General features: G+C 42.7%; 1 protein-coding gene across 10 annotated transcripts in view; it reads left to right on the top strand.

The window, feature by feature from the left end:
- The window catches only part of Sgsm1 (small G protein signaling modulator 1), a 92,695-nt gene extending 72,872 nt beyond the window's left edge, over positions 1-19,823 (top strand). For all 10 annotated transcript variants that reach the window (XM_004843337.3, XM_087198026.1, XM_013071977.3 and 7 more), the window contains 6 exons: positions 845-969; positions 2,696-2,778; positions 7,529-7,638; positions 12,876-12,972; positions 14,223-14,390; positions 17,644-19,823. In XM_004843337.3, the coding sequence (XP_004843394.1) occupies positions 845-969; positions 2,696-2,778; positions 7,529-7,638; positions 12,876-12,972; positions 14,223-14,390; positions 17,644-17,732 (672 nt within the window). In that variant the 3' untranslated portion in view covers positions 17,733-19,823. The remainder of the gene's footprint in view (positions 1-844; positions 970-2,695; positions 2,779-7,528; positions 7,639-12,875; positions 12,973-14,222; positions 14,391-17,643) is intronic.
- The last annotated feature ends 6,368 nt before the right edge of the window (positions 19,824-26,191 follow it).

Here is a 26,191-nt window from a genome sequence, read left to right as displayed (position 1 = left end):
TTTCATCCTAGCACCAGGAATGTAGCAAATCTGAGATGACTTTAGACTACGTTTTCTGATCTTTCAGGCCAACCACAGAGTGGAAATTTGGATTATAAACCTGCCTGAATTATGAGCCTGATTTATAGCTTTTATTTATCCAGGGAGCTATCTTCTACATTTAAGTTGGCACCTGTGTTCAAGGTGAAATCAATTATGTTTAGGCCCCATAATGTTAGTAGGGTTTTTTTTTTCCTAATTTTTCCTTACCTTGGGGTCCTATTTTGCTTGGGAAAGGTCTCTTAGACTCTTCACCTTGGCAAGGGGCACAGACAATTAAATGTAAGCATAAGTTTTCCTGGTTTGGCAGCTTCCTTCAAGGCAAAAGCCAAGTTTGGTATTTTCTTACTTTTCTGGGTTACTTCTTGGCCCTAAAATGTTTCTTACTTTCTTGTTGTATCATTGGGCCATTCATCTGGCTTACTGGTCAAGGCATCTCATCTAATACAGAGCTAGAGTTGGACTTCAGTTCAGTTCCTTCATCCTCCTGTCCAGTTTCCAGCAGAGAAGAACATCCAGCTACAGTGGTAACCATTAGTCTCAGTTTTGTTAACTTAGAAATGGTAATAATTTATGTACCTTATGAGAATGTTTTACTTTAGAAATAAAAAATTTACATCATACACAGGAAAAGGCTTTCCCAGAAAACATACAAATAAGCAAACAAAATCAAACACCTAACTGACCGATGTGAGATGTTTTTATCACTGTCCCCAGGAAAGAACCAGTAGAAGGAGAGAAGATCTGTCCCCAAGTGGGGAGTTTGGGTGTAGTTTTTCTTTCTTGCCCTCCTGTGTACCTGTAGCCTGAGCTGCTGGACCTGTACACTGTTAATCTGCACCGCATTGAGAAGGATGTGCAGAGATGTGACCGCAACTACTGGTACTTCACACCTGCCAACTTGGAGAAACTGCGCAATATCATGTGCAGGTGACTGGGGCTGGGGAAACCTGGGGAAGAGGATGGCTGGGGTGGGCAAGGTGGAAAGAACTTCAGGGAGTCCAAGTGGAACTTATTCTAGCACCCACTGCCAATTAAATGACAGCAATATGGGACAATTATTAAGCACTTACTATATACCAGGCACTGTCTTGAGCCCTGTATTGTCATCAGGTCACTTAGTCTTCCATTCTGAGGATATGGAGACTCAGGAACCACACTCCTCAGGTACCCCAGCTGGGCAGGAACTTACAGCCATGTCTCTCTGGTTCTTTTTCTTTAGGCCAGGATCTAAGGCTACTTAATACTGTTCACTAAAAACTGTTTTAGTGTTTCTTAAAATATGAAAGTAACCACAAGTATTAAAAATTTAAATCAAACTAGGTGTGGTGGTGCATCCCTATAATCCTAGCACTCTGCGGGACTGAAGCAGGAATATTGCAAGTCAGTCCATCTTGGGCAACTTAGTAATTTAAGGAGATTCTGTCTCAAATGAAAAATAAAGGGCTGGTGTTTTAAGTTCAGTGTGAAGCCTCTGGGTTCAATCCCCAGCACCCCCACCCCCAATCTAAATCCAGGAAATCAGAAGTTCATAAAATAGAAAGAGAAACTTCTTTCATCTCCATCCATTAGTGCTGCTCATCCAGAAGTAATGACTGCTAACAATTTAGTGAATATTTTCCACAGCCGTACAGTAAGTCCCTGACTTATAAACAAGTTCTGCTCTGGGAGAATTGTTCATAAGTTGGATTTGTTTGTAAGCCGACAAAGTGAGTCTTACATAGTACTCCTGCGAAAGTTCACAACTCAAATGTTCATAAGTCGGAAACTTACTGTATAATTTTCTGTGTGAATACTTACTCTTAATGTGACATTGATTGTACATTGTATAGTACAACATAAATGCATTGTGGATTATATAAGAATAATTTTTAATGTTTTAAACCATAATATAATATAATAAATGTTACACTTAAAATGAAAAAGTGAGGGGAAGGAAGAATGGACTGACTTTTGCCTGCTTTTGAACATAAGAGAAATCACAAAAGGTCTCACAGAGGTGATGACTTTCCAGATAGACTTTGACAAATTTAAGAAAAACGACCATTTAACATTAGAGTTTAAGATCATATGCTCTCCAGGAAGGCCTTCAGGGTTCTAATACTGCCTCTGCACCTACTAAGTATATGACTTCAGTCATGTAATTTACCTCAGTGTGCCTCACTCTCCTCATTTGTGATCATAGTGATATCTGTTTCATATGATTATTTTGAAAATTAAAATATACATTTATAGTGGGGTGCTTGTACAGTAAGTGCTCATTAAATACAAGGTATTGTTAGTAAGAGGTTGACCAAATTCCAGAATAGGAAGTGCTGGAAGCATATGCACAGAAGCATAAATATGTGGTTTCTTTGTACAAAGTGAATACCCCCATGTGGTTGGAGACAAAGAAGCAGTAGGAAGTGATGTGTGAGGCTGTGAAGATGAGTGTGAGGAGACTGCTTTGCCTTGTGCCCAGTAAAGGAGTCTCCACCTGATGGCAGGAAGCTGGTGCAGGTTTTTGAGTCATGCTGGTGGCTACATCTAGTATGTGTACATCGGGTTGAGGGAGTGGACCAGGTGAGGGTTGGGGCCCTAAACGGGGAAGGAGGAATGGGTTGGAAGGCAGGTTAGTGGTGCCATCCATCTCTGAGCCCCCTTGTATCTCGCACAGCTACATCTGGCAGCACATTGAGATTGGCTATGTGCAGGGCATGTGTGACCTTCTGGCTCCCCTGCTGGTCATTCTGGATGATGGTGAGTATTTCTTCCCTCCCCGGGGGTGAGGGTACACTGTCCTTCCAACTACATGGAAAAAAGTCATTCTTGCTTTGTGGCTGCCTGAAATGAGTCAGAAGAGGCACTCGGAAGACCTGTCTCCCCCAGAGAACTAGAGAGCCCTTATATACCATAGTACCCAACACTCAGACATAGCCAGGCCTTGCTAGCCACTGATTATACAAACGTAAATGAGAACAAAGAAAAACCCAAGTGCAGGTGGCTTTGCTTAGGAGTTCTATCAAACATTTAGGAAGATTCAGTATGAATTCTTCACAAACTCTTCCAATCCCTAGCACCACAAAATAAATAAATATATAAATAAGAAAGAAAATGAGAGACTGCTTCCCGACTCATTCTTTGAGGCCAGCCTTCACGTAAGGTCAGTTTCTTATTGTTACCCTGGTACCTGTATCAGACAGGGGGTACAGACATCTCAGTATGCATCATGAATATAAATGTAAAAATCCTCAACAAGGTACCAACAAACTAAATTCAGCAGGCTATCAAAAGGGTTACACACACTGACCAACTGGGGTTTGTAGGGAAATAGATGCACCTTGAGACCATAATGTTAATTGAAATAAATCAGACACATAAGCTTAATTAAATATTGTATGGTTTCTGTTATATGAGAAACCCAAAATATGTATAAAGAGCAAAATAAAAAATAGCATGGAGATCTTTCTCAGAGGGGAAGGGACTCAAAAGATGGAGGGGAGGAGGAGAGGAGGGGTAGGGCGTGAATACTGGGATTAAGATGCACTATGTACACGTACCAATGCCCCACAAAGGTTGTAAGCATTATGTACTGCAAACATGTACTAATAAAAAAATCAAAGTAATATAATAACTGGAAAAAATATAATCATCTCAGTTGACATAGAAAAGCATAACAAAATCTAATGCCTTTCATGATTCACTTGACAAACTAGGAGTAGAAGGAACTTAACATGATAAATGAAATTTATGAAAAACCCATAAATAATATCATACTCAATGGTGAAATGTTGAACACTTTCCCTTAAGATCAGGAACAAGGGAAATGTATATCTATTTTTGCCTCTGTAAGTTCAAGGAGGGGCAATTGAAGAAAAGAAAATAATTGGAAAGGAAATAAAACTATCTCTATTCACAGGTGACATGACTTTGCATATAGAAAACCTAAGAATAAAAAAATAGAATAATTGCGTTAATCAAGGTTACAGAACATAAGATCAGTACACAAAAGTCTGTTGTATTTCCATGCACTGGAACAATCCTAAAATGGAAATTAGGAAAAGTTCCATTTGCAGTAGTATCTCAAAGAATAAAATACAAATAAATAAATAGTGCAAGATTTGTGCATTGAAAACTATAAAACATTGTAGAAAAATTTAAAGAAAACCTAAGTAAATGGAAAGAAATCTCATGTTCATGGATTTTAAGACTTGATATTATTTAGGTATTCTCCAAATTGATTGATAGATTCAGTGCAATACCTTTCAAAATTTTCATCTGCTTTGTTTGCAAAAATTGATAAGCTGTTCTTAAAAAGTGATGTGGAAATTCAAGGATTTGAGCATAGCCAAAGCAATTTGAAACAGAAGAAAATGTTCCCAATTTCAAAACCTAATACAGAATCAAAACTGTACAGTAGGGGCCAGGGATCTAGCTCAGTGGTTCTGGCACCAGCCCCATAAGCAAAAGGACCTGAGTTCGATCACTGGTACCAAAAAGAAAAAAAACTGTACAGTAATCAGAACAGCCACAGTAATGAAAAACTTTATATATTTACACAAGGATTGATGTATAGATCAATGGAGTGGAATTACAGGTCCAGAAATAAGCCTCTGTGTTAATGGTCAAGTGATTTTGACAAGGCTGCCATAAACTCAGTGAGGGAAAAAATAGTCTGTTCAACATAACGTTGCTGGGACAGCTGGATATCCATGTGCAAAAGATTGAAGTTAGACCTCTCTCATAACACATACAAGGAGCTAACTTGAAATGGGTAATAGACTTAATACAAGAAAAATTGTTTAACTCTTTAGAAAACATAGGAGTAAATCTTTGTGACCTTGGTTTAAGCAATGGTTTCTTAGATATAGCATGGGAAGTGTAACTAATGAAAGAAAAAATAGGAAAATTGGACTTCATCAAAATTAAAACTTTTGTGCTTCAAAGGACTCTATCATGAAAGTGAAAAGACCCACAATAATGGAAGAAAATATTTACAAGTCTTACATATGTTAAGGGACTTTTACCCAAATATATAAAGAACTCATAACTCAATAAAAAGATAAACTAAATTTAAAATGAGTATAAGATTTAAGTAGACATTTCTCAATGGAATCAAAGAGACAAGAATGGCCAATGATTTAATTAAAAGTTGCCCAGCATCGTTAGCCAATAGGAAGATGCAAATCAAAACCAAAATGAGACATGCTTCACATGCACTAAGATGGCTAGAATCAAACCAGTGGAAAATAGCAAATGTTGGTAAGAATATGGAGAAAGTGGTGGCTTCCTACATTGCTGGTGGAATTATAAAATGATTTGGCCACTTTGGAAAACAATTTGGCCAATAGTTACTCTTAATGTTAAATATAGAGTTACCATGTAACCCAGCAATTCCATCCATAAGTATTTACCTAAGAGAATTGAAAATATACACCGCATTATTCCTAACAGTCCAAAAGTGAAAACAATCCAGTGTCTATCAACCAAAGAATGCATAAGCAAAGTGTGCTATATCTCCACAATGGAATATTATTTAGCAGAAAAAAAGAATGATGTTCTAATTCGTGCTGCAATGTGGATGAACCTTGAAACATTATGCTAAATGAAGACTCAAAAGACCACATATTGTATGATTTTATTTATATGGAAATTCATGAATAAGCAAATCCAAGGAGACAGAAAGTAACTAGAGGCTGACAGACTACTGGTCTGTCTCCACCAGGAAGAGGAAAATGGGGAGGGCCTACTACATAGGTTTCCTTTGGGGGTGAAGATATTCTAGAAGGAGATGGTGGTGCTGGTCACGAAACATTATGAGTGTATTGAAACCACTAGCTTCTACATTTGAAAGGGTGAATGCTGTGGGATGCAGATCTAAAAGACTGTTAAAAAAATGAGGAGCATAACTCCCTACACTTTCGAGATGGGCTTCAGATAGTGACCAAAAAAGACAGTGTGGAAGCAGGGAGGTGGGAGTGGTGAGAGAAACTTACCAGTAGAGAAACACTGTGACAAACACTACCTCAGCCAGATAAGCCAAATGGCTCTAAAAATAGTCCTTAAAAAAAAAATGAGGCACATGCTTATATTCCCAGCACTGTGGGAGGCTGAGGCAGGAGGATTACAAGATTAAGCTCAGCCTGGGGAACTATGCAAGACTCTCTCAAAAAACAAAAAAATTATTTATTTATTGAGGGGGTTGTTTGTTTTTTGTACCAGGGATCAAACTCATGACCTTGTGCTTGTGAGGCAGGCGCAGTGGCACTGAGCTAAATCCCCAGCTATTTTTTGGTTTTTTGAGACAGGGTCTCACTATGTAGTTCAGGCTGGCCTTGAATTCACTATGTACCCCAGGCTGGCCTCAAACTTGTAGTGATCTTCCTGCCTCAGCCTCCTGAGTGCTGAGATTTCAGGCATGTGTCACCACACCCGGCTTCAAAATAAAATATTTTTTATTTGTATTTATTTTTTATTTTTTATTTTTGTTTGGTACTAGGGATCGAACTTGGGTCTTTGCACTTGTGCAGCAGGTGGCGAACCCACTGAGCTAAATCCCCAGCCTTAAAATATATTTTTTAAATGGCATAGGGTTGGGGCAGGCTGAGTATAGCCCTTGGGATAACTTCCAGTCTAGTGCAGCTCCCCTGAAGCTATTAATTGTTAAGAGAAAAATAAAAACAAAAGAACCTACCATTTTAAAGTAAGTTTTTGAAACAGGTTCTTTTATTGCAGGTCTTCTCAGCACCTCTACTTTTTAATATTTGTAAGCATGGATATTCTAAGCAGCAGATGCACTACATAGTGTCTTTCAAAGTAATTTTACCCTTTCTTTACATGTTGCAAAAGCCCTTCCCATATTGTCAATTACTGTTTGAATATGGTGGCTCCTGGACTTGAGAATTTCATGAACCAGTAAACTTTGAAAATAAAAAAAAGAAAAAGAGTTTGGAACCAACAAAACACTGTCAACTTTTTACTGTATAGCAAATTGGGGTCTTCTTTTAAAAAGAGCATCTGAGCCAGGCTTGGTGGCTCGGCCCTCAGGAGGCTGAGGTAGGAGGATTGCCATGAATTTGAGGCCAGCCTAGGCTACATAGTTCAAGGCCAGCCTGAACTACATAGCAAGACCCTGTCTCAAAAAACCAAATAAGGGCTGGGGATTTAGCTCAGTGGTTCCAGCGCCTGCCTCACAAGCACAAGGTTCCGAGTTTGAACTCCAGTAAAAAAAAACACAACAGATAAATAAATAAATAAATTAATTAATTAATTAATAAAGCAAACAAGCATCTGCTGTCACCATGTTTTCCTAAAAGAGGATATTCCAACCTCCCTAAAGTAAGAAGTAAGTGATTCAGATTAGAGAGCATCTGAACATAATCTACTTGGCTACATGTTTCTCCTTTGGCTGTGGATTTTTGCACCAGCTCTGGGCCTTAGTAGACCCATGCCCTTGGGAACTCAGGTCCTGCTGGCAGTGACAGCTGATTGTCCTGTTCTGTTCCCCCAGAGGCCCTGGCCTTCAGTTGCTTCACAGAGCTCATGAAGAGGATGAACCAGAACTTCCCCCATGGGGGCGCCATGGACACACACTTTGCCAACATGAGGTCCCTGATCCAGGTACGACTTGATGTCTAGTCTTCCAACTCTTTTGAGAAATAAGTGATTGGCTAAATTGAGTGGTTTAAGATTGAGTGTTGTGAAGCCACCCTGAGTTTGAATACTGTTTCTGCTACATGCTAGCTGGATAACCTCAGGCATATGCTTTTATTTCTCTGGATCTCAGTTTCCTCATCTGGAAAATAGATTACTTTCCCATTTATATGATTCTCAGTAAATTGCTATGGTTATGTGCTAAAACTAATGTGTTTATATTGTTGAACACAGTGCCTGCCAGTGGCTCTCAGAGTCTAATCCATGAGTCAGCAACAGTAGCCCCACTCGCTAATTTATTAGAAATGCAGTTTAAGCCAGGCAAGGTAGCATTCCTGTAATCCCACCACTCGGGGAAACTGAGGCAGGAAGATCACAAGTTAGAGCCCAGCCTGGGCAACTTAGTTACTTATCAAAACCTTGTCTCAAAATTTTAAAAATGGGGCTGGGGTGTAGCTCAGTGGGGGAGCACCCCTGGGTTTCATCCCCAATACAGTTAGTCCATCAAGTGGGGATATAGCTCAGTTTGGAAGCCCTAGGTTCAATTTCCAATACCACCAAAAAAAGAGAAGAAGAAAATGCACATTGCTATTGTCTTTCCTCCTGAATCAGAATCTCAAGGCATTTGGCCAAGCAGCCTGTTTCTCCTTTGGCTGAAGCTCTCCAGGTGACTCTGATGCAAGCTTGAGTTTGAGAAGTGCTGTGATAAACACTAGCTCTTTCAGCACCCATCATGATTAGTATATCTACTACCCAGGAAAATTGAGACTTTCTTCCCTTTGAATAGAAGGAATGAAAATGTATTAACGCAAGTAAATGATAAGAGATACATTATACTATCAGTGGAGATACAGCAGTAATCAAATTATCTCTGATTTCTTTTGTAGAGTTAAAAAAAAACTACAAAGTATTTTGGATGTCGTGTTTTCACCTCACTTACCCAAGAAATAAAGCATTAAGCATAGTTTTTCAACTCTCATATATCTATTGTTAATTCCATGTCCCCACATCTGTCTTCCCAATGGGAATTTTCATGCCAGAAGGTGGGATGTGGAGGCCCACTAACAAGGGCGGTAAAAGAATTTACCAACAGCCTGGCATAGTGGTGCACACCTGTAATCCCTGTACTCGGGAGCCTGAGGCAGGAGGATCATCATGAGTTCAAGGCCAGCATGAACTACTTAGCAAGACCATGTCTCAAAAAAACACAAATTACCAATAGTCAAGGAATATAAGAAAGATAAAAGTTTATTCAGGTCAGAATACAGTGTCCAGAGGGACAGTGGGTGAGTTTCCAAGAGAGAAATCACAGAGGGTGATAGATTAGGGTTTTATAAGGAATTGAAGATGTGGGAATTGATCTGAGTTTGCAAAAATTAGTATCTCAGAAATCCATTTTCCAGGACATCCTGTTCTTGTTAATCTTTCAGGAACATCTGCATTATGTCTAAAGTTGTGCATCAACTTGCAAATTGACAAAGTTGTTTAGCCTCACAGGGAGAAAGGTTTATTTTTATCTCATGCTGTTTTTGGTCAGTGTTAGTGCATTATCTTATGACTTAGCGCAGGATTACTTTAAAAGGAGATTTTTACTGCTGCAGGGTTTTAACTCTTTTGTTGCCTTTGGATAGCCACCATAGGAACCACTTTCTAGAATGTGATGTTTATCATTGTCCTGTACTCAGAAAACCCTTCTGCTACATATGCACACGTTCCTAAACAACTTACAATTTTGTTTCCCAAGCTCCCCCACTTTACAGAAGTACTTTTTAATGCTGTGAGTCCTGCAGCTTTTCTTCATGTTCATTTTTTCCTTTTCTCGTATTTTTTCCTTTCCCTTCTTTCCTTTCCCCTATTCCTCCCACTTCCTCTTCCCCTTTAGACCTTTTCTTCCTGTTTCACATTATCAATTATACTTTTTTATTCTTATTTACACTTTCAGTTTCTCACACTAGAGAAACTATTCGGTATTTACACATGTGTGTCCTATTTCTTTCACTTAAGAGCATGGGTTCAGTGTGCATCCACTTAGCTATAAATGTCTCTAGTTTCTCATTCTTTATGGCTGAGTACTCCATTTTATTAAAAAACCACATCTTCTTTATCCAGTCTCCCGTTGATGGGCAATTGGGCTCTTTCCAAATTTTAACCATTACAAACTGTAATGGCCACTATAAACTTGGGTGCCCTTATATCACTGTGATATGATTCTTTTAATTCTTTGGGGAAGATACCCAGCAGGGGAATAGCTGGGTCAAATGGGACCTCTAATCCTACTTTTTTGAGGTATCTCCATGCTGATTTCCACAGTGGTTGCACCAGTCTGCACTCCCACCAACAATGAAGAAGTGTTCTTTTCTCCCCACGACCCTGCCAGCATTTGTTATTGGTTGATTTCTTGATAGCAGCAATTCTTTCTGGGGTGAGGTGGAATCTCAGTGTTCTTTTCATCTGTATCTCTCGAATGACCAGTGATGTTGAACATTTTTTCATATATTTGTTTGCTGCTTTTACTTCTTTGTCTGAGATATGTGTGTTCATTTCAGATGCCCATTTTTGAATTGGCTCTTTAAATTTGGGGCGTCTGATATTTTTAAGTTCTTTATATATTCTAGATAGTAGTCCTTTGTCTGAGGAACAGCTGGTAAAAAATTTTTCCCACATTGTAGGTTGTCTCTTAGCTCTGTTGGTGGTTTCTCTTGTAGTGCAGAAACATTTTTTTGCTACCAGGGATCAAACTCGGGACCTTCCGCTTGTGAGGCAGGCAGCGGAACCACTGAGCTAAATCCCCGGCCTGCAGAAGCTTTTTTTTTTTTTTAATTTTATTGGTACATTTTAGGTATACAATATAATGACAGTCATCATTGGAAATTTGCACTTTTTCATAATCTCTCTTGGTTCTTGTTTTTTCCCTTCCCCTGTCCTCCCTTCAACCCCTCCATCCCTCCCTATTTACAAAGGCTTTGTTTCCATTTTTTCATTTTCACATATTAATTCCATTCCCTTCTTTCCTTTCCTCTACCCCTTCCACTTCCCCTTCCCCTTTGCCCCTTTTCTTCCTATTTCACAGTATCTATTATACCTTTTAATCCTTATTTACACTTTCAGTTTCTCACACTAGAGAAACTATTTGGTATTTACACATGTGTGTCCTATTTATTTCACTTAAGAGCATCACCTCAGTGTGCATCCATTTAGCTATAAATGTCTTTAATTTCTCATTTTTTATGGCTGAGTAGTAGTCCATTTTATTAAAAAACCACATTTTCTTTATCCAGTCTCCAGTTGATGAGCAATTGGGCTGCTTCCAGGTTTTAGCTATTACCAATTACCACAGAAGCTTTTATTAAAAAAGGATGAGATCCCAGTTGTTGATTCTCTATGCTAGTTCCCATGCTATTGAGATTTTGTTTTTAAAGTCTTTTCCTATACCAATGTCTTCAAGAGTTCTACTTTATCTTCCAGCAAGTTTAGTGTTTCTGTTTTAATATTTAGATCTTTTATCCACTTCAATTTTAGTTTAGTGCATGGTGAAAGATATGGGTCTAGTTTTAATCTGTGGCAGGTTGAAATCCAGTTTTTCCAGCACCACTTATTAAAGATGCTATCTTTACTCCAGTGAGTGTGGTTGGCTCCTTTGTCAAAAATGAGGTGGCTGAGTATGTCTGGAGTTGTGTCTGCATCTTCTAATCTATTCTACTGATCCTCAGGTCTGTTTCTTTGCCAGTACCATGCTATTGCATTTCTTGATAGTTAAAATTAATATCTTTTTATTTTCTTTTGATGTACTTGAATTGCTTTCTGTGAATTGCCTGTTCATACATTTTGCCCATTTTATATGCATGTTTTTCCATAATTAGAATTATATTGTACATACTTTTCTTTTTGTGCTGCTGTTTCAAACCTGTGCCCTACCCCAACCCCTTTGTGGTACTAGGAATTGGACTCAGGGCCTTTGTACTGAACTTCATTCCTAGCCTTTTTTTTTTTTTTTTTTTTTTTTTTTTTTGGTGCCAGGGATTGAATTTGGACCTTGCACTTGGGAGGCAGGTGGCGGAACCACTGAGCTAAATCCCCAGCCCTGTATTTTTTATTTTGAGACAGTGTCTCTCTAAGTTGCCGAGGCTGGGCTTGAATTTGTGATCCTCCTGCCTCAGCTTCCCAGAGTGCTGGGATGACAGGTCTGTACCACCACATCCAGCACCCACCCCACTCCCCTTTTTTGAACAGCATACCTGATAGCTGCAGATATTCTTCTACTACCTGTCTTTTTAATAACAATTTTGTTGAGATACAATTCAGATAACCAAAAAATGCACCCTTTTAGTGTACAATTTAGTGGCTTTATTATATTCACAGTTATAGAACTATCACTGATTTCAGAACATTTTCGTTACCCCAAAAAGAAACTATGGACCCAATAATAGTCACTCCTCATCCCCTCTCTCTCCTCAGACCCTATTTTTTTATTCCTGTAGATTTACCTTTTCTAAACATTTCTTATAAATGGAATAATACATTATGTAGCCGTTTGTGACTGACTTCCTTCACTTCATGTTTTCGAGGATCATCCACTTTGTAACATGTACCAAAACTTAATTTTTATTGGGGAATGATATTCTGTTGTGGATATACCACTTTTTGTTTATTCGTTCATCCACTAATAGACATTTGAACTGTTTCCATGTGGCTATTTTGAATAGTGCTACTTTCCATATTTTTGTACAAATTTTTTCATGAACATAATTTTCATTTCTCTTGGGAATACACCCAGGCATGGAATTGCTGAATCATATGATGGCTTTGTATTTAGTGTTTTGGGAAACTGCCAAACTGTTTCCACACCAGCCACACCATTTTGCTTTTCAGTAGCAGCATATGAGGGCTCAGGTTTCTCCACATCCTCAACAGTTGTCATGTCTGTCATTTTGATTTTAACCACGTTAGTGGATGTGAAGTTGTATCCAATTGTGTTTTGATTTGTACTTCTCTAGTGATTAATGATGTGTAACATCTTTCATGTGCTCATTAGCCATTTGTGATCTTCTCTGGAGAAATGTCTGTTTGTACTCTTGGCCCAATTTGAACCCCTCCTGGTTGTTGAGGGCTGTCTGTGCAGTGTGGCACCCACCGTCATTGTTTCAGCTGTGCCCTCTGGTCCAGCCCTTTCCGAGGATGCTGATGCCACCCTTTGCCTCTGGCAGATCCTAGACTCGGAGCTCTTTGAGCTGATGCATCAGAATGGGGACTACACCCACTTCTACTTCTGCTACCGCTGGTTCCTGCTGGACTTCAAGCGAGGTACAGACCAGAAACTGGGGCCTTCTCCCCAGACACTTTGTGACAGAATCTCAGGAGAGGAGATAGGGTGGAGATGAGACTGAGTGGGCGCTGGAGCAAAGGTATCAAGTTCTGTTGGTCACCTGCCTTGTCTTGGAGTGACACTGTGTGGAGGGGTTGTTAGGATCCCCACTTTAGCTGACCATGCTGGCGCAGGCTTGTAATCTCAGCACTGAGGAGACTGAGGCAGGAGGATCCTGAGTTTGAAGCCAGCTTGAGCTACATAGTGAGTTCATGGCCAGCCTGGACTACATAAGGAGACCCTGCCTCAAAAAAAATTGTTTTAAATTAAAATTTAATAAAGATCCTGTCTTTACAGATGAAAAAACTAAGTTGAGAAGAAGCCAGTTCAGAGATAAAAATAGTGGAGTGAGGATCAGAGCTCACCTCTGTGTACTCCAAAGCCAAGCTCCCTTCCATTCTCTTAGGCTGCTTAGCAAAGACCAAGTCTAAAGCCCATAGAGTTAAGAGTTATTTCATACATATTTTTAGCATAACCTAGAAGTAGTGTCATCTCTGAGTACATTGCTATGGTGCACTCTTGGAGCGATGCTAACAGTCATGATAACTAACACGAACAGATGTTATTAAGTGCCATGTACTGTGCTGGGCCACTTACATGTTTCATGTCTAGTCCTTTACTATTACCAGTGTCACCCTACATATAGATTAAAGAAGAAAGAGTCTCCTGGAGAAGTAATGAACCCAAGCTCCCCAGCTAGCTGTGACAAAGCCAGTAAAACCAGGTTATTGGACATGGGAAGCCTCAGTCTTATCCACTGTGCTCTTCTATCTCTTTACTGGACTCAGAGGCAGCAGCCAGCTCTGTCTGTGGCTGGGTAGGGGGAGGGAGACACCCTACTGGATGCCAGGATGCCAGAGCAGATGGAGGAACTAGTCAAGGTCCAGGGCAGGAACAGATCCATGTCCGTTTCTGACATGCACATGTCAGTTCCACCACTCATAGGATGACAGAGCCGGTGCAAGGAACTTAGGAACCACCAGGTTTACATAGCCCATTCTACAGCTGGGGAAACAGAGGCTTTGAGGGTCAAGTTACAGTGTACAGGCCTCTTGCCTCCTGGCTTGGTTCTGTGCACTGCACTAGGGCACAGACACCAAGTCCTGCTGGCCTGGGATTTTCACAGGGGAGGGTAGCACCATGACTGTCACTGATCTCCCCATGTACCTGAATGTTGGTGTCTTGGCAGAACTCATCTATGATGATGTCTTCTCCGTGTGGGAGACCATCTGGGCAGCCAAACACGTGTCATCCGCCCACTATGTGCTGTTCATCGCCCTGGCCCTCGTGGAAGTCTACCGCGATATCATTCTGGAGAACAACATGGACTTCACTGACATCATCAAATTTTTTAATGGTACTTGAGGTCTAGGGTTTCATGGGGAAGGCGGGAGGGACAGAGATGTGCTGAGATGGGAGCATGGAGAAGGAGGCATAGGGTGCTTCTACCCACTTTCTGCAGCTATTTCCAGAGGGATGAGTTCATGTCCTGTAATAATGAGGTATTTTTCTCAAGAATCTGGCAGGGGGAGAATGAGTGTTGAAATCCAGCTAAAAGGCCAAGTCTGGCTGGCAGGTGACCATCTGTGCACATGGGCCAGGCACTTCCCCCTATCCTAAGCATCCTCATCCTCATCTGTGAAATGGAGCAGCATCTGCTCCGGATGATTGAGGTGCCTGGGAAAAGCAGGCATAGGGCAGCAGTCCAGGTGGCATGGAAAAGGCCCAGCCACTGAAATCAGACAGCTGTGGAATCTGACCTGTTTCCTGTCACTTGGGTGCTATGTGACCTTGTCCAAGTGATTTCATGTCTGTGGGTCCCAGATACTTCAGAGATAGAAAGGTGCAAACACCCCTTCTCTTGCAGGGAAGTTCATAGGGTTAAAGGACATGGCATGGACAAGTCTCATCACCTGGTAGTTGGCCCATATGATTGGCTCAGTAAATGAAATCTATTGCTACTATTGTCAGTATTTAAAAATAAAAAACTAAAGGCTCTAGAAATAAGAAAAAGAGAAAAAGGGCAGCTATGACTTCACCTTTGGAGCATTATTTCAGTTTTATTTAAGCGTACTTTTTATTTGGGGATGTTTCGGATTTACTCATCTACCAAAATTTTGGTTTTAGAATTTTTTTAGATTTACAAAATAATTGCAAAAATGGTTCCAAAGAGTTCCTGATACCCTTTGCCCAGTTTAAATTACTGTTAGCATTTTACATGATCCTAGCACGTCTGTCAAAACTAAAAAATTAATATTGGTGTGTTATTATTTACTAGATTACAGGCTTTATTTGGATTTCACCTGGTTTGTCACAAATGTTCTTCTGTTCCAGAAACGAGCTAGAAAAACCACATTCCATTTAATGAGCTCATTAAAAAATATCCAGCCAGAAGTAGTGGCACACGCCTGTAATCCCAGCTACTTGGGAGTCTGAGGCAGGAAGACTGCAAATTTGAGGCTAGCCTAAGCAGTTTAGCAAGACCCTTTCTCAAAAAAGGCTGGTAGTGTAGCATGTAACTCAGTGGTGGAGGGATCCTGGCCTCAGTCCCCGGTACAGGAAAGATAATCCACCCAGGCTTTTCCACAATCACGTGTATTTTTATGTTTTTACCATCACAGAATCCAATTGTATATTTTCTCCACTTAATGTTAAAATGATTTCAAAAATCATTTCCCATAGTAATCACTTTTTAAGACTGCAGACTTCACCTCAAATGACTATCTTATAAATCACTGAATCAACCTTTATCATTGAGCATCTAGTTGGAGATAGGATTGAAACACCCAAAGTAATTCAAATCTTAGTGAGGGATTCCCTAGCTTTTTCTGTCCATGGCACCCCTGGCATCTCTATAAAATGTTCACAGGATCCTAGGCCCAAAATTCCATTTAGTAAGTGGGTAGGTCCAAACCACTTAATAAGTTTTTGTGTCCTAACAACTTAGTGGCTATTTGAAAAAAAGATATACATAAATTAAAAGAAAAAGCCAAATGTGGTGGTGCAGGCCTGTAATCCCAGCACTCTGGGGACTGGGGCAGGAGGATCACAAGCTTAAGCCCAGGCTAAGCAACTTAGTGAGATGTTGTCCCAAAATTTTAAAATAAATAAATGAAAGGGCTGGGGATGTAGCTCAGTGTGAAGGCCCTAGTTTAAATCACCTATGCTGCCCAAAAAAAATATTTTTAAAAGAAAAACATTTTCTTTTCATTTTTTAGAAGCACAGTGAATTTTTATGGAATCTATGCACTTGTTGAACTGTGTGCAGCTCCTCCAACTTTGCAGTCCTGCTGCACTTCCCCTTCATATCCTGTTCCACCATGAATTTTATGTGTTTCTTACTTTTCATCACAACAACTACTGAAAACCTAGCTTTTTTTTTTTGGTACTGGGGATCGAACTCGGGACCTTGCACTTGCAAGGCAGGCAGTGGAACCACTGAGCTAAATCCCCGGCCTTGAAAATCTAGCTTTGCAGGCATACAAAGCCGTGGTTAGGAATGTAGTACAAATTAGTTTATGTAGTGCTCAACAGATGTAGGGTATCACTGTGCTTCTCTCCAAATTCCTAAATTCCTAAAGTTCACTGTGAAACTCGGGGTGGGGGGGTACCTTGGCACCTAGTTTGGGAACCATGATCTTAGTACCTTTTTCCTTTATTAAATGGTTTGTTTGTTTATTTATTTATTTATTGGTACCAGAGATCGAACTCAGGACCTTGTGCTTGCGGGGCAGGTGGCAGAACCACTGAGCTAAATCCCCAGCCCTATATGTTTTATTTATAATAAATGTCAGACTATAGGAGCCAGGCATAAGGCCCATGTCTCCAGTGTCAGCACTTTGAGTGGCTGAAGTGGGAAGATTTCAGGTTCAAGTCCAGCCTGGGCAACTTAGCAAGTTAACAAGACCATCTCAAAATTTTAAAATTTAAAGAGGGTTTGGGATGTAGCTCAGTGTGAGAGCCCTGGGTCCAATCCCTAGTACTGGAAAAGTAAGTGGGTGGATGGATGGATGTCTAAGTTTAGAGTTATTCTATTGTATTTAAAGGTTTGAAAATGAAACTATTTTGTGTGACTCTTGGTAAAAATTAGTTTTGCTTTTCTCTCTCTCTCTCATTTTTGGGACAGAGTTTTGCTTTATAGTTCAAACTGGCCTGGAACTCACTATGTAGCCGAAGCTGGCCTCCAACATGTGGCAATCCCCCTGCCTCACCCTCCCAAGTGCTGGGATTACAGATGTGCACCACCATGCCCAGCTTGCTTTTCTCTCTTTTTTTTTTTTCCCCTTTCTTCTCTTCCTTCCTTCTGTCACTTCCTTCATTTCCATAAAATCTGTAAGCATCTGCCATGTGCCTGGCTTTGCTCTTCTGAAAGGTTCCCAGTCATTCTCATGAGAGAAGAGGGGAAGGACCTGACTTTTTAAAGCATACACTGAACCAGCATCATCTTATTTGATTTCCATTGTCACCTTGAGTGGTGGTTACTGTTATGATACCCATTTCACAGACAGGGAATCTGAGAACTAGAGGTACTTGCAGAGCCAGTCTGTGATGGGGATGTCCAGAGGGCAGACATAGATGGCACTCATGAGATTTACTCTGTGCTCTCACAGAAATGGCTGAGCGGCACAACACGAAGCAAGTCCTGAAGCTCGCCCGGGACCTGGTGTACAAAGTGCAGACGCTGATCGAGAACAAGTGAACATGCTGTGCCCTGACCACACCACCAGTCACCAGCCGCTGTCCTCCTGCCCTCATCCCTTACGCCAGCCCAGCCTGATGTGGAGTCCTGGCATCTGCCCATGAATGTGGACTTCTGTGTAGAGAGAGGGGATCCCAACCTTGGCCATTGGGCAGGTGGGGTCAAGGGGTGGACCCTTCAGTTCAGCCTTATGTTTTCCTGTTTGACCAAAGATCGCCCAAGTCTGGGATTCTCCCTCACAGACCGGAGGTGGTAAGTGGATGGAGGAAGTGTCTTCCTTCCCACTCTCCTCTTCTTTCTTCTGACCCTCATCTCTTCTGATGAGACTGGGGGAGGTCACTCTTTAGGAATTTGGTATCAGGTCCCTGGGACTCCCTTTGTCCCCTGAAAAGGACCTCTGGGGAAGTTCCAGAACCTGCCTGCAAGCCTGGCTTTGAGCAGGTCTGTCACCCTTCAGCATTGCTAACCTTTGAAGCCAGCAAATGCTTTGAGATGAGGACTCTTCCTGTCCACTGGAAGATGGTGAGCACTGTCCCTGGCTTCTGCTCATCAGATGCCAGTAGCACCTCCCTCTCACCCAGGTTGTGACAACCTAAGATGTCTCCAGACTTTGCCAGCCCAGTTCTCTTTAGGAAGCTCCCCTCTGTCCTGTGGCCTTTCCAATTTAGAAAAGGCACACAGATTCCTTCACAAATCTCTGCTGAATCCCAGGGTCCCAGTGGCTGTATTTTCTCCTTTTTCCTCCTTTGTCTGATGCCAGGAGATATTTCTTTTCTTCTTTTCAAGAAAAGCACCATCCAGCCCAGTGTGGTGGCACACACCTGTAATCCCAGTACTTGGGAGGCTAAGGCAGGAGGATCTCCGAGAGTTTGAGGCCAGCCTGAGCTTCATAGTGAGTTCAAGTCCATCCTGTACTACATAGTGAGACCCTGTTTCAAAAACAAACAAAAAACAGCAACAAAAAGAAAAGCACCTTCCTGCATTTAAAGTGGAACCTGAGAATGTCTGTATGGCTAAGACAGTCTGAGACACTTTGAAGTCCTGTCTGGAGCTGAGGCAGGGCCTCACTTCCAAGGGAAGACCTCACTTCTGACCACATACCAGGGGGCTTCAGAGGTTTGGGGAGGTGTGTGTTGGTGGCTGCCCCTGGGCTTTTCTGTAAGCACCCTTGCTCACTCAGGAAGGAAGGAAAAAGAGGAAAAACTAGGTGGGGCCTTCAGTGGGCAAGTGTTTTCCCTGGAAAACATCTGCTGCTCTGAGCCTGCTCTCATGGCTGGGTCTAGGAATTGTCCCCTTCTTACCAAGGGCCACCAGTCCCCAGACAGACCCTGGGCGACCTAGTACACGTCCCCTCAGCTCACCAGAGAGGAGCCCGGCCACCTGTCCTGCTCAGAGAGTGGTCAGAGAATGACCACTAGGGTTTGAAGAGGGAGGAGACAGAGAAAGCGGATTGGAGCATTGCCAGAGGGCATCTTTCAGTCCTCGGCTGGGCAGAACCCCTGCCCTGCCAGCTGCTCCTTCCACTGCATCTGAACCCCACCCTCCACCCAAAGGGACAGAATGTGAGATCCCATGGCCCTTGCTCCCCAGGAGAGCTCTTAAGAGCCCGGAGGGAAATTTGAGGCTGCTGTAGCCCTCATGGACAGGAAGGGGAGGAGACAGCTTCTGCTGCCACTGGAGTCGCACCTCTGCCCCTGACCCCAAGACAGGAGAAAGATAGTCAGATAAACCTTTATTTGCCACTCAGCTGTGGACTACAGAGGATATTATTTTAGCACGACCAGGGCTCAGGCCTCCTGATTCTTATTTATTTTTGTAACAGACCAGACTCAGAGTATAGCACAAGATCTCTTTGCCTTCCCGTGTGGTGTTCTGAGAGCATGTGTGCTTGTGGTTTGCAGTGACGCGTATTTATTCCGTGTACTGTGCTTATGCAGACCTCTGTCCATTGTGTATGTCTTTGTGTTTTGGAATTGAATGTGTGGGAGTCATTCTCTCTATGGAGTGCTCTCTTTTTTCAGTGTTGTAAATGTTTACTGAAGAATTGTGTCTATATAGAGAAAAAATAATATATGAGCAGAGAAACATGAATCTGCCTTTTTATTTGAAAGAAAAATGTTTGCTTCTGAAGACTGTCTTCCAATCACTATCCCATCCCACACCCAGGTGGGGTCAGAATCTTATGCTGGCTGCCTGACTTCTCCAGACAAGTCAAGGTCAAGATAGATGACTCACTCCTTGCTTTAGTTAGCTGTTAGCACCAGCAATGCTGTGTAACAAACCACTTAAAGTATGGTTCAACGTAGCCATTTATTTAGTTTATGGTTGTGTGTGTCAACAATCTGGGCTGAGTAGTCAGGCATGGTGGCACATGCCTATAATCCCAGCCCTCGGGAGGCTGAGGCAGGAGGATCACTGTAAGTTCAAGGCCAGACTGGGTTACCTAGTGAGTTCAAGGCCAGACTGAACTACATAGGGAGACCATGTCGAAAAAGAAAAAAGGATGGGCTGGGAGTTTAGCTCAGTGGCACCGCACCTGCCTCACAAGGGCAAGGTCCTGAGTTTGATCCCTGGTACTGAAAAAAAAAAAAAAAAGGAAAGAATCTGGGCTAGGGCTGGGAGGTTCTTCTGGTCCTGGCCAGCATTCTGTGGTCACCTGACAGCCCGAGAGGTAATTCTCTGATGTTTGGCTGGCTGTCACCTAGGGCATTGGGGGAAACTGGGTCATATTGTTGTGCCCAGATCGCGAGATCCCCAAAGACCACCAAGGAGCCGATTCCGATTCAAACACACGAGGGTCGTTTATTCAAGCTCAAGCAGGGACTCTCATCCAACACCGACGCAGCGGGTCAGGATTGAGAGCCCCGACTCTAAAACACCAGGGGTTTTTATAGAGGTTACAGCAAGGCAAGGGGTTTTCAAAAAGGCATGGGGTTTCAAATCACATGCAAATCACACGATTGGCTAGCATTTAGCAAGTTTTGAAAGTTTAAACCTGGTTGGCTATGCCTTGAGCGCTGAACTGCAAACGGTTGCTCAAGTCATTGAAAAGAACATCTGGGATACTGGGGTATTGGGGTAACTACTGATTAGCTGTTGCAAGCCATCGAGAAGAGCATCTGGGACATTGGGGCAGCTACTGATTAGCTGTTGCTAGGCTAGTTGCTAGGGGACTGCTGAACATTATCACAGGCAGGTGGCCAAAGTACATCTTGTGGTTTTTCTTGGAACTAGAGTTTATGTCCAGGCCACCTCACTCTAAGATGGGGCCAAATTTTAAAATGGAGTCACTCAGGCCTCACAATATATGTCTCATCCTGCAGCAGGCTGGCTCAGGGTTGCCTGCAGGGCCAGGATGGTGGATTCCCAGAGAGCAAGCAGAGACATGCAGTGCTTCTGGTTTCTTAATTTTTTTTATTTTTTATTTTTATTTTTTTGGTACCAGAGATCGAACTCTGAACCTTGAGCTTGTGAGGCAGGCAGCAGAACCACTGAGCTAAATCCCCAGCCCTTATGCAGCACTTCTGGAGACCATGTCTGCCATGTTCTGTTGGTCAGTGTCAGATTTAAAGGTGGAGAAATAGACTTCACTTCCTGATAGAAGGCTTTGAAAAGTGGCATTGAAAATCAGGAATATAGACAGGGAGTCCATGTCTGCAAATTCAACCAACCTTAGATACAAAATAAAATAGTGGAGTGCCAGGGATTTAGCACAGTGACACCGTGCCTGCCTTGCAACCGCAAGGTCCGGAGTTCAATCCCAGGTACCAAAAACAAAACAAAAAAACAAACCAAATAAAATAGTGGAAGAAAATTACATCTATACTGAACATGTATGACCTTTTTTTTTTGTCATTGCCTAAAGGAAATGGTGTGGCAGCTATTCTGATAGCACTTAACATTGTATAAGGGATTATAAGTCATCTAGAGATGATTTAAAGTATAAGGGAGGATGTCCATAGGTTCTATGCAAATATTAGATCATTTTATATATGAGATTTGAACATCCTCAGATTTTGGTATTCACAGCAGTCCTGGAGCCAACCTCCTGTGGATACCGAAGGCCTGTTGTAAATGAGATCATTTTTGTAGTCTGTATTACTTTTCTTCGGTGCACAGCAAGGCTTCCTCATTGGTCAGCCATTTGACAGTGGCCCTCTCCTGACCGTTGAAATGGTTCCCCACTCACCCTCATTGTTTCCACAGGCCATGAACTTGTCTCCCCTTATGTGTCTAGTTCATTCTCACTGTGCCCATTAATCTTTTTTTGTTTTCTTCCTTTAGTACTGAGAATTGAAGCCAAGGACCTTCACCCTGAGCTACATCCTCAGCCATATTTATTTTTTTATGTTGAGACAAAATCTCATCAAGTCAGTAAGTTACCCAGGCTAGGCGTGAACTTGCCATCCTCTGGCCTCAGACACTGGGAATGCTGGGATTATAGGCATGTGCCACCACACCCAGAAATTTGCTTGAATTAAAGACTCCTGGAGAGATGACTGGGTTGTGAGGGCACTAACCTGATCAGTGGATTAACCCTTTGCAGAGCTCATAGCTGAATTGGGTATCGCGGCCTGGTTGGAGGAAGTGGGTCATGTGGGTGTGACCTCAGTGACATTATGTGTTCCCTGGCCCCTTCCTCTCTGCCTCTTGCATTCTCTGCAGCTGGCTACCCAGGGGTGAGCAGCTCTGCCACTCCTTTCTGCCCTGATTTTCTGCCATGGAGGCAGTTGACCATGGACTGAAACTGAGAGTCAAGTAATCCTCTGCTCCTTTAAGTTGTGAATGTCAGGTACTTTATCTTAGCAATGGAAACCTGACTAATGCACTCACAGTGGCTGCCATTCAAGACCATAGTTGTCAGGCAGTGAGGACTTCCAGGATCTCTGTCACCCAGCACCCTCAAACTCAAGCTGAATAAGACATGTGGTCCACCATTGCAGGAGCAAAGCTGGATTTGTTCTAACATTTTAGCAAGCAGCCATCAAAACTTAAGGTTTTCTGTAGAAAAAGGCCTCCAGATAAGAGCAAGGTAAAAGAAGAGTTTGCAAGTGGCCTTGGGAACATTTTCAGCAGAAGCAAGCAGGAAGCCACACAGCTGTGGGCAGGCAGGGATTTGTCCTTTTGCCAGCTCAGTCGGGGGTCTCCTAGTTCTGCTTCTTTGTAGGCAGAGCTTCAGAGCATAAAGTCTGGTCCTGTTGTTCTGACTGTCCTTTGGGTCACCAGTCTCATTTCTGACTTCAGCCTCAGCTCTGTGCAAGGGGCTCTCCCCATGGAGGGCCACACTATTGTTTGTGGCTGTTTGATACTGCCAGCCCTGGGGCTGTTTATGTACAAATTCCTGGTTATTTGTGCTATTGGCCTGTTTAAAGTTTTGGGGATAGACCCCCAGGGCCTTGCACATGTTAGGCAAGTGGTCTTCCACTGAGCTTCACTCCAGCCCTTTTTAAAATTTTGAGACTGGGGTTCACTAGGTTGCCTAGGCTGGACTACTAATGATGTATTTCATTGAGAGGAAAATCCTAAATGATCATTTTTGCTTCTGAAAGGCTTTTTCCGAAACACATGGGTCTGAATGTGTGTCAATGTGAAAAGTGTTGGCTTACAAGCACAGTGCCATGATTTAGCAAGTGGTTCCTGCTCCCATGTGCATGTGCAGCTGTGGCCTCCCAGCCTCTTCCTGCTCCCCCTCTCTCCATCTTCTTCCCTCCCTCTTTCTCTTCTTCCCCTTCCTCACATTCTCCTCCTCCTTCCACCTTTTTTTTTCTTTTGGAGGGGGGTACCGGGGATCGAACTCAGGACCTTGCACTTGCGAGGCAGGTGAGGGAACCACTGAGCTAAATCCCTGACCCCATCACCTTTTTTTCTTGTAGCAAAAGGCATTTGGTGATGTCTGTGCCCACATTTCCCACTTGAATCGTGCTGCTTCTGCAGACCAAGACTGCAAAGCAAAGGCCTCCTACCTTCTCCCCCTTCCACTTTGAAGCCATAATCCCCTTTCCTTTTTGCCTAGAATGTGCCCTTTGGCTTGGGAGGAGGTCAGGGGCCCTGGAGAAGTACTCCTTGTGCAGAGTTTGGGGACCTAACATTCCTGCAGTGCTATGCCAGCTCATGTCCCCTTCCTTCTTCCCTCTCTTCTCCCCAGGCCTAAGGTCTTAGGACCCCCAAGGGGAGGGAGAAGATGTTGCCTCAGGGAAGTAGGAAGAAGCAGTGTCAGTTTCTTTCCTTAACCAGAAACTCTCTGGTTTAATGCACAGTAGATTCATGGACCAGTTTCTGTGGTCCCACGTTTTATGACGGCACCTCCCAAGCTCAGGCCCCAGCCATCCCTCTCTGCATGATTTTTACCACAGCTGTGCACTGCCCATGGCACTATATCCTTCGCAGTTTTTTTAAAAAATTAACTCATTTTTAAAACCTCAAATATGGAAAGTCAAGGTCATGTGCATAAAAAGATAATTGTAAAAATAAGTGTGAATATTTTCCTAAAATATATTTTTCTTTTTGTCTTTTGGTACCGGGGATCGAACTTGGGACCTTCCGCTTGTGAGGCAGGGGCCAGAACCACTGAGCTAAATCCTCGGCCCTAAAATATATTTTTCTTAATGAAAGATCAAAAGCCTGAAGCCTACTCTTTCTTGTTTTCTAAATGTGTTAGCTTTCTGTTCCTATAACAAATAACTGAGATAATCAGCTTACAAAGAGAAATGTATTATTTGGTGTCTTAGTCATTTTCCTGGGTCACTGAGACACAGTGCCCAGCACCCACAAGTGAAAGGAGGTGGGGCAATCCACTTTCTGGGTCCCCTTCTGTCTCTCTTAGACAGAAGCTATCTCTTTCAAGAAGTAATTCCTGCTCTTAACCTCCATTGTTCCTAGGATTCATTCTTTGATTTTAGAGAACACAAAATATTGGGCATCTAGTGGGTTGAGAGTTACAGTATTTCCCTCACATTATTTAGAGGTCCATATATCATCCCTATATCATACGCCCTATATCACTAGGACAATAGAGACTCTGGGGTGCAAACGAAGGATGAGGGAAGGAGACGCCCCCCCAGTGACCCGCCTCCTCCAGCCAGTTGCCCCCTCCCATAGTCACGTTTAGCTGTGAAGTCAGTGGACTAATCCTTTTAAGGCCAGCTCCTAAAAGCCCCACCTATGAGTGCATGAGGCCTTGGGTGACATCTAGATGTAAGCCATAAGATCTGGTGAAGTTTCAGAGGTTCCAGTCTGTCGTCAGAGTGGACCCATGCTTTTAGGGCTCCAGCAGAAGGGTAGTACATCATGGAGGAGTCTTCGATGGAATGAGATGCTCACCTCAGGGCTGGGAAGTGAAAGGAGAGGAAGGGGCTGGTGCCCCACTTCCCTTCAAGGGTGCACCCCAGTGACCTGAACTCCTTTCACTAGGCCTCCTCTCCTAAGGTTTTTACAACAGCCAGGCATGATAGTGCTCACTTGTAGTCCCAATACTCTGGGAGGCTGAGGCAGGAAGATTACAAGTTCTAGTCCAGCCTGAGCAGTTTAGTAACTTAGCAAGACCCTGTCTCAAAAGAAAAATTTTTTAAAATTTTTAAACAAGAGGGGATGTGGCTCAGTCCAAAGGTCCTGTGTTCAATCTCTAGTACAATGCTCCCCCGCAAAAAAATGTCTCCACCATCTCCCTATAGTGCCATGCTGGAGACCAAGACTTTTAACATATGGGCCTTTTGGGAACATTTAAGATTCAAACTGGAGCAGTTAAAAAATACAGGGGCCAGGGATTTAGCTCAGCGGCACCTCACCTGCCTTGCAATCGCAAGGTCCGAAGTTCCATCCCTGGTACAAAAAAAAAAAAGAAATACAGTAAAGACTTGAGAAGCATTAAAGTCACTAGCATCAAATGAGCCTTTCTTCTTCAAGGTCTTAAGGGAGAATTAGAACATGAATGATTTTCTCACTCATCCATCTCTGTCCACATTTTGGAGATCAATGATTTAGGATCCCAGATCTGCTACTCTGGCTGTGTGGCCTTGGACAAATGACTTCGCCTGTCTGAGCCTTAGTGTTCTCTTCTGTGAAATGGGGTAATCCAGCTTCCTTTAGTTCTGTACTCCCAGGCCTCCCTCTTTCCTGGAAACCCTTTGCCCAAGCATCATTGGAGATGATTTCCTGGCTGGGAATTCATTTTCCTTTGTTCCCACATCAACCTTCCTCAGGTGAGCCTTTGCAGGGGAGAAGGATGTGACTGCAGAAGGGGAGCTCCAAGCCCCTGGGCTGTATGATGGAGACCCTGAATCTGCCCAATGGACATTCTTGGCAGTAGCAAGGTCCGCCCTGGCTGTGCAGTCCACATCGGACTCTGCTGAGTCAGGAGAGGGTACCAGGCTTCCGTGCTTTCAGCTTTAAAGCCACTGAGCACTCGAGGGTGTGAGCCTAGGACAGGTAGAGACTACAGGAGCACGGCTTGGCCGCTGTGG

This window comes from Heterocephalus glaber, unplaced genomic scaffold, assembly GCF_053883595.1.
Source record: "Heterocephalus glaber isolate CG9 unplaced genomic scaffold, H.glaber_assembly_v1.0 deba00001687, whole genome shotgun sequence".
NCBI classification, from domain to species: Eukaryota; Metazoa; Chordata; class Mammalia; order Rodentia; family Bathyergidae; genus Heterocephalus; species Heterocephalus glaber.
This window is presented reverse-complemented; position numbering and strand designations above follow the sequence as displayed.